The sequence below is a fragment of the Acanthaster planci genome, linkage group LG09 (assembly GCF_054643075.1).
Source record: "Acanthaster planci isolate LZ-2023a linkage group LG09, COTS_SCS, whole genome shotgun sequence".
Lineage (NCBI taxonomy): Eukaryota > Metazoa > Echinodermata > Asteroidea > Valvatida > Acanthasteridae > Acanthaster > Acanthaster planci.
Genome location: NC_141785.1, coordinates 11,326,520 through 11,334,776, shown reverse-complemented (window position 1 = coordinate 11,334,776; position 8,257 = coordinate 11,326,520). Strand labels below are relative to the sequence as shown.

The 8,257-nt window shown below is 40.6% G+C and overlaps 1 protein-coding gene across 3 annotated transcripts in view; it reads left to right on the top strand.

Annotated features, from left to right (window-relative positions):
• LOC110981988 (synaptic vesicle 2-related protein-like) overlaps nucleotides 1-7,535 on the top strand; it is a 35,308-nt gene extending 27,773 nt beyond the window's left edge. For 2 of the 3 annotated variants that reach the window (XM_087140971.1, XM_087140969.1), the window contains exons 17-18: nucleotides 2,192-2,305; nucleotides 3,146-7,535. In XM_087140971.1, coding sequence (XP_086997097.1) covers nucleotides 2,192-2,305; nucleotides 3,146-3,190 — 159 coding nt within the window. In that variant the 3' untranslated portion in view covers nucleotides 3,191-7,535. Of the gene's footprint in view, nucleotides 1-320; nucleotides 367-2,191; nucleotides 2,306-3,145 lie in introns of those variants that run through there. The other variant, XM_087140972.1, reaches the window with a different exon arrangement.
• The last annotated feature ends 722 nt before the right edge of the window (nucleotides 7,536-8,257 follow it).

The window sequence follows — 8,257 nt, the reverse complement described above, 5'->3', positions numbered from 1 at the left end:
TCTGTTGCCATACTTTTCTTCAATATCTGAAAATTGTTTAACATCTCAATTTGAAAAATATACTTTTTAAAAACACTGAAAAATTGCCAATGATTTCCTGGACGATGAAGTAAGGCTGCCGTTGTAGTGATTTCATCCAGGGGAGACATGGTCTGGTTTTTCTGTTCAAATTGTGAAACCAGAATTTACTCACTTAAAGCAATCCTGGGGTTACATGCTTGATTTGCTGTGCACTTTGATAACATGGAATCACCAGAGAAAAGAAATTTCAGACAAGCAAACTCCTCAAAACCTTCAGCAGGTTTATTTTTTTCTTGCAGGCAGTGAAACATTGAGTTTCTCTTCCCCTCCATGATGACGTCAAAGGTAGTCAACTGGAACACAAAGGCTGCATTTGGAGGCTTGTAGAAAATTGCTTTGTGGCTATATGCTGACCCTGGCCCCATTTATTGTTGATCGAGACAATAGTCTGCCAGCATGCGAAAGCTTTAAAGGGATTCTCATATCTACTTTTTTTCAGGGGGGGGGACTGTTTGAAACCAAAACGGAAAGTGTCACATATTTATTGAGCCTTTGTTAATCAAGCTAATGAATATGTTCAATAATTAAATTTTTCATTAATGAAATTTTTGCTACGGCTTCCTTAAAAGAGTCCCAATAGTTTAATCCCTAGTATAAAGTTGCAGGTAACTGATGAAAGCTTGAGAGTAGTTCTTGTTTGTGCCGATAACATACTAATTAATGACAGACATATTGGTATTAATTGAACTTCGGATTAATTTTTACCTCCATATACATGTAGCAAACCATTTTTTTCACTTCTGAAACACTTCATAGGCCTGAGAGTTGAAAAAAGTTTATGCATTTTTCGTGCATTTGAAAATTCTTTTTTCTGTGAATAAGTTTGTCCCGTGGCATTTAAAGTTACGTTACCAGCCTTAATAATACTGAGGCAGGGAATTCACTCTTTGATTTTAATTTGGGAGTCAGTTTATTAGAAACAGTTGAGGAAAAACCTTTATTATGTGAATGTTCTGTTTTTTTCACTTGGTTTTATGATTGCATCTTGCAGATGAAGTACACCTCTGTAGAAGGAACATTTTTCTGTTTGCTATTAATGCAAGCTCATCTTTTGTCAAGGAAGAAACGTTAATTTATAGAAAGTTAATATAATCAGGAATTGAATGGCTTGATCGGGCCATTTTGTGTGTCTGTTGTCATTAGATGCTGTAATATTCAATTATAAAATTTGCTCATTGGCCACAATTCATGGGCTGTCTTAAAACTGAATTTAGATATTGTTAGTAATTTTCTATGACTACATGTACATTACTGCGCCTTTCAGACCACTTTATGCATGTGCCTCATCAGTTGAGATGTGCTAAGAGTTACCTGAGATTGCTTGTCTGTTGTCAGGGGGCCATTTGTGAGACGATCAGACATCAGCCATTAACCACTTCACGCCAGTGGCAATTATCAATGTTGATGATGCTGGGATGGGATAATTATCATTTTTTTCTATTTTCAAAATTCTTTAAAAATTCATATCTTCATATACTGGACACTTACACCCACACAAAGGACTATCTGGTTTCTACTCTAATCTGACAGACAACATCTATTGACACTGGAGTATTTAAGCTAGGCGTGCCGCCTTGTAAAAGAGCCCAGATTTTGAGGTGTTACGTAATTTTCTTTTGTTCACGAAACTGGCACAGTGCGTTGCTGACCTCTTTTAAATGGGGGCCAGATTAGCGTGCAGCGGTACTGTGTGGTTCATCGCTGCGGTGGTGGAGCGCTTTTGTCCCCGGTGGTAATTCGCTCACGCTGAATGCCCAAACCGTGATATACTGTTTCAAAACAAGGCTGGATTATCTCCACTTTTGAGAGTGAAAAACTGTTGGTAATGCCCAGCAGCCTGGTCTTTTGTTAAGAGTACAGTCTTTTGTTACAAGTGTCCAGTTCCCTTTGTCCGATTTCGGAGATCCCGGCCACGCGTGTAAAGAAAATGTGTCCGAAACCGGAATCCCCGGCAGCAAGTGTTTTTTAATAGGTCAATCCATTAAGCCCACCCCATTATAGGCCCTGCAAAAAGTGGGTGGGATATGCCCCTCGTGGAAAAAGTGGGATGGCCGGTTCTGAGAATGTCAGGCATCAGCCATTTGATATTATAATTTTGGATCACTTGCAGGTGCTGTTAGCTGGTTCACCTGTGCTAGCATTCAGTATCTACGGTGTGACCACCATCCTGTGTGCGATTGCCTGTATGCTCCTTCCCATTGAGACAAAGGGGAAGCGACTGCTGGTGAGTCAGGGCTTTTTATAGCTTGGCTGGGCTAAGGAGGGCAGGGATCTGGGCTAAGGTATAGGCTGGCTGGGTTATTAGCTTGGATGAGGCCGGGTTGAGCTAGGAATGGGCTGAACTTTTGGCTTGGATAGGTAGGGGCTCATGGGTTGGATATGGTCTAGGCAGTGTTAAGCTGGAGAGCGCTGATGGGGTAAGGTACCTGTACACGTATGTACATGTACATGTAGACTGCATTGGTTATCATCTGGGCTGAGCTGGGGATCAGCTGAACCAGGCTGGTCTTGGATATGAGTGGGTAAAGACTTGGTAGGGTGGTTCTACCAGTGGGATGGGTTTATAGGGAAGGGATGGCCTGGTTTGGCTCCCTTGAACCAAAAGTATGAGGAGCTTAAAAGGGGGCTGGACTCACCTGGGCGTTGGCAAGATTGAAGGGGAGATGGTTTGTGAGGGCAGATGGTGGTCTTGGGGGGAGGGAACTAGCAACATGGCCTCCCTCAAAATAAAGCCAGCTTGATTTGGGGTTTTTTTTTTAGTAATACTGAGAGATAGGTCATTTTGGGGTCTTTTTTATTTCCCTCCTGATAAGTCTAAAAAGTCCCCAAATGTAGCCTTGTCCTGCTGAAAGACTATAATAGGTAATACAAGAAACACTTTCCAAACTTTTTAAAATTTACTTCTGGATCTGCCGTTGGTTCAGAGATGGTTTGGACTTGCTTGGTTTGAGCAGGAATAGAAAGGGATGGGATCATTGATTCAGCCTGGGCGAGTTTTTATTCTGTTTTGGCACTCGATTTGTTTCTAAACTTGGTTTTGCTGTTTGGTTTCCCATTTTGTCAGACTTCCGTTCAGCAACTGAAAGAGGAGTTACACAGACAGAAATGAATTCCCCACCGGAAGCAGACACCAGTCCAGACTGGGGCAGTGTCCGGAGTGGGCTCCCAGAGCTATGGCTAGGTCCATTGTCTGCACCTCCACGTGTTTCCAATGGAGTGAAGATCTAGATCTCGCTGCAGACAACAGATTTAACCGCAGCCTGAGCCTTCCTAAGGATCTGGGGTGACACCAAGGTCGAGTTCGGGCAGCCCGTTCTTAACACGGATTTCTTGCTCTCGTGCTCGAACGGCGGGAACACAACCCAAGAACACTGTTCCCGGAAGAGGATCACGCAACACCTCCTCGTCAGGGTTTTACAGGAACACACGGAAAAACCCGTGAGATTTTGATTTTTGAACAGTTGGAGACAATGGGAAGTTTTACAAAATTAGCAATAATCTTTTTCCATAGCAAAGAAATGAATGTTCCTTTTCAAAGTAGAAAAGAATTCTGCCCAGCTTTCCAATTTTACTCTGAAAGAATGTACATAGATGCCGCCGTATTACATGCAACCGGTTGCACGTTCCCGGCGTTCGAGCAGCCAACTAACGAACAACAAATCGAGCTGTTCTTGAACATACCAGAACAAGCCGTCCGAACTCTGCCTGAGAGCTAGTCTCAGCACCAGACGTAGGATATTATGGAGAGTATGAGACAGGGGACCAGTAACAGCACTGGTTTATGTAGAGTGAGCTGCGGCGGCACCTCACTCACATGGGCATTCTGGTGGATGGATTAGTCAGTTCGTGATCGATCACTGAAAAGAGTTGCACCGAGAAAGCAACATACCGTACCTGATGCTTTATTTTTGGCAGCTTGGCCCACTTGATACTTTTCATTGAGGTGTCTTTCATGTTTAAGAAAAAAAATTTGGATAAATTGAAAATTCCAGTTTGAGGAGGGGATTTGCCCACAAAACCTAAATCGTGTTGGCAATATTACCATTGAAGTGCTTTAAGTGGCAGTAGTATAGTCTTCCCTAAACAAAGAAAGTCTCTTCACCTCAGTGGGTCAATTCAAGTGTGGCCTATGCACAGACCTTTGTGACTAGCTGCATGTTGGGCTAGCTGTAGGTCTTGGCTGGTTTCTAATGCACGGGTATGTACGTGCTGGCACATGAGTATGTGCCTTTAACACATCTTGGTTGGTTTTTTGTGTTCATTGTGTTCATTCATGCTTAATGACCTGTGCATTATTTTGATGCGCATAAAAGGGGGTGTGCCTCTCCAGGGATGTTCACCTAATTCTTGGTTCCTTCTCATCCAGCCATCAGTTCCAGATTCTGGAGCTCGGAGGGCTATAATCGAATTTATCGCAAGTCCATCATAAGTTCCTACAACTCCTTCACAAGTCATCCAGTCTCAAGCTATTCAAATAAAGTGTAACGGAGGGCATTCCTTTGTTATTTGTTCATCCTGTTAAACTTGCGAATGGACTTGTGACTCAAAGACTCGACTATAACCTTCTCCCAGAATGCCTGATATTCCACAGCAGCTGGTAAAAATATGCCAGTCAATAGTTAGTATATAACAGCCCGCACGTTTAATTTGAGATTTGTTTTTTAACATCAGTTGTCTTTGATAGCCACAATTTTAAGAGATGTGCCTAGTAGAAATGCATGTCTATCTAATGATGTGAATGATTTGGTTAATGAACATTACTATTTCAGTCTTTCATGTGAGATGAAATCCATTTGAAGTGAAGAAAATGGCCTTTATTATTTGCATGTGGGGACTACGGGCTGATTTTTAGCAACTAATATCTACCGTACTTAACATAGAGCCTAGACAAGTCAGGAATGAGTGTCTTTCACATCTTGAAACGAACTTCGTTTTGGTGTGGCTACTTAGCTGTTTGGAAGTATTAATAACATGATGGATTTTGTCACATTGTAAGGTTTATATCATACTTTGGCGTTTGCACAAGAATAATGCTAAGATCTTCTTTGTATATGGAGCCCAAGTGTCAGTCAGTGGGCCTGTATCTCAATGGCAGTGTTTGTTTTTTGTAAGAAAAGGGATCTGTAAATTACTTTTCCTACCTCCTGTGTATCATCTGAAATTTGAGTTATGAGCGTCAAGCGCTGATGATGCGTAGTATCCAACTTTGTAATTCTTTTCATTTTCAACTTGCTGAGGTTGCTTATCATGTATTTCATAGGGCCTGTTTCTTTCTTTCACATATCTGGATTTTGATCAGCGATCCCAAAGCTGGTTTGCTTTATCTATTAGTCGGGTTCTGGTGTCATTGAATCAGCATCAGATCACTGATCACGATCCGGATCCGTGTGAAACAAAGAGGCCCACAAAGATTCCATCTAAATCTATCATGATGATATGAGAAAGCCATTCCTTTCTATAGAATATAAAATTTTCAGCATAATGCATTCCTTATTTATTCGCTGAAATAGACTGATCATTAAGTGAGATGGTAGCTACATGTAGCATCGTGCTTGCATGTAATTGACTGCCTTGGCCAAATCCCTGGCACCTAATGGCTCAGCATTTTTGATGTGTTTAAATGTAATGCTTTTGTACTTTAAATGTATCTTGTCTGATCAAGTGTCCTGTTCTTGTCATTTTATGTGCATGTGATCATTTTTAAAGGTCATATCTAACCTAATGCAGTCTTGAAAAATGTATTGTTTGAATTTTTTTGGTGGAAGGAGGTGTCTTTTGGTTGTTACGTGTGCATTATACACGCAAAGGTAGCTCATTAAAATTAGTTGTGCATTTATTTTCTGCTCAGCAGATAGATTTGGGCCCAGGATCCTTTCTCATCACGTTTGATTATTGGTGTCCAGTAGGCATGAACGCAATGCCCTTCGTGTTTGGTTTGGAGGCGTTGTGTTTTGAGGCCTTGTGGTGTGGAAATCCATGCTCACAGAATGAAGAGCCATCAGCACCAGTCTCAGGAGATTCAGAATGGCGTTGATGCTGGTTTTTGAAAACACCATACAAGCTGCACATACTCACTCAGTGAAGCATTGTACAGGTACTAGCCACTGCAATCACTCCCTCAGATGTTGAACTGAAGTTAAAGATGAAAAAGACCAGTATGCAAGGGTTTCATTTTGTTTTCCCTGTCGGGGGGGGGGGGGCTTTACATAATTATTCACAATTTCAGACTTTCAAGAATGGTACAGTACCTTTGTCTCTTTCAGTTAATGCTTATCAGGGAATTATTTTATTAGTACGCTATTGATTCAGGCTGTGTTTTAGACTTATGGAACAGCCCGTTCTTGTCTTTGTTTTTGACACTGCTGTTAAGTATGGTGAGTTTTGATTTGTACAGAAATCAAACTTTCACTTTAATCTGGACGGGTTACACTCATTATTCACCATGAGTTAAGCTGCCAATGGATTCTTGTTAGATTTTAGTGGTAAATAAATTACAGGTAAATCCCTTTTTAATTGCTCAGGTTTTAACAAATTACCTTATCAAGTAGTGCATCAGGAACCTTGAACTGCCAGGTATGGAAATACAAGACTTTGGACCTGACATTCCCTCCGCAAAACAAGAAGAAAGCAATAGAGGTATGTGAAGTTGGTTTGCCTGTTGCAGGACAGTTCTTTTTTCCCACAGAAAGACCGCCCCTTGTACACACCCTGTGGAACAAAACCACTAGCCTTCAAGATGGCAGTCATCCAAACCCTCTATAGGACAGTTTAGGCAAGGGTTGTGTTGATGTCAAATGCTAGCATTTTTGTCTTATTGAAATCATGTTCTATACAGATTTGTTCCAATGATACGTGACTCTTCTGGAATCATATTAACCTAGAGACTACTTTTACTGCATGTCTGTGAAGCAAACTGCAGTTTTGTCAGTTGTTAGATATAATGAGGAAACTGGATTCATCTTTTTCCTAACCCAGTTTTAGGCATGGTTTGCTTTGAGCAAATTTGTACGAGTTGTGAAACAATTTCCCTAAATTGCTTCAGTCACATCAAAAAACAATTGTCAGAACTGGAATTTGGTAAGGATCAATCAAGATTTTGCTTGTTTTATGCAATTTGTACCTGTTTAGAGTCTCATTTTAGTCTCATTTTAGGTTTTTTTTTTCTTATGCCGAGAGAGTACTTACGTGGAATTTCTCATATGTTCCTAGCATCCAGAACCATGATTTTATGGAGGCCTTGAGAAATTGCCAGTTTTGCAATCAGAAGTGTCCATTTGTGAGCAATGGGAATTGGCTAAGCTTTAAATGTGGCATTTAACGTCAAATAATGGTGAATAGTCACGACTAAACTGAGCACAGTGCAAGTATTCTACCCTACAGGTGTCTTTCATACTGCTTTACAGTGTCTCCAATTTTATTAAATGTCCTTCAGCAAATTACAACAATCGCACAAAGTTGGATGAGTATAAGATTTTGTATGATCTGTCAGTGTTTATATCTGTGCATCGGTAAGAATAATATCTTGAGTTGACAGAATTCTACTCAGCTTCTCTCCATGGAATGGAACATTCCATCTGTCACCTATGAAATTGCTCTTTCCACTGCACAAATGCGATATTTGACAATTTCATACAACACATGAACAACTAAATACATTCCTGTTCGGTCTTGAATATGTATTCCTCTAAATGTTTGACAGCCTGTTGTGTTTGTATCTTGGCATTGGCAACATCGATACCAGGCACGATATGTGGGAAAGGGAGACCCCCCAAGTTAATGGGCAAGCTGTATACCCTAAGGCTATTGTGCCTACTGCACCCCTCTTTTTTTTTTTCTCGGTAGAAGATGGAACAATGCTGCTTTGCCTTCATTATTTGCATCAGTCACTCTGAAGAGCTACGTATACAAAGAGCCTATGCATTTATTGATTTCCCTTCTTTTGCATGGTTTTGGATTGTTACAGCACAAGCTTTGTGGTGTGACTTCATGATTCTGTCACGTGATCAACAATTTACTATAATGGTATTCAAAGGATATTACAGGTGTTTATTTAGTGTTGTATAATGAACAGTGTAATCCTTTGTTGGGAGAGAAACCGCATCTTTTTCTTCATTTGCTGATTGCTAATTGTAAAAGCATATGTCATTTCTTTTTTCAAGTTTTGAGCATTATAGCA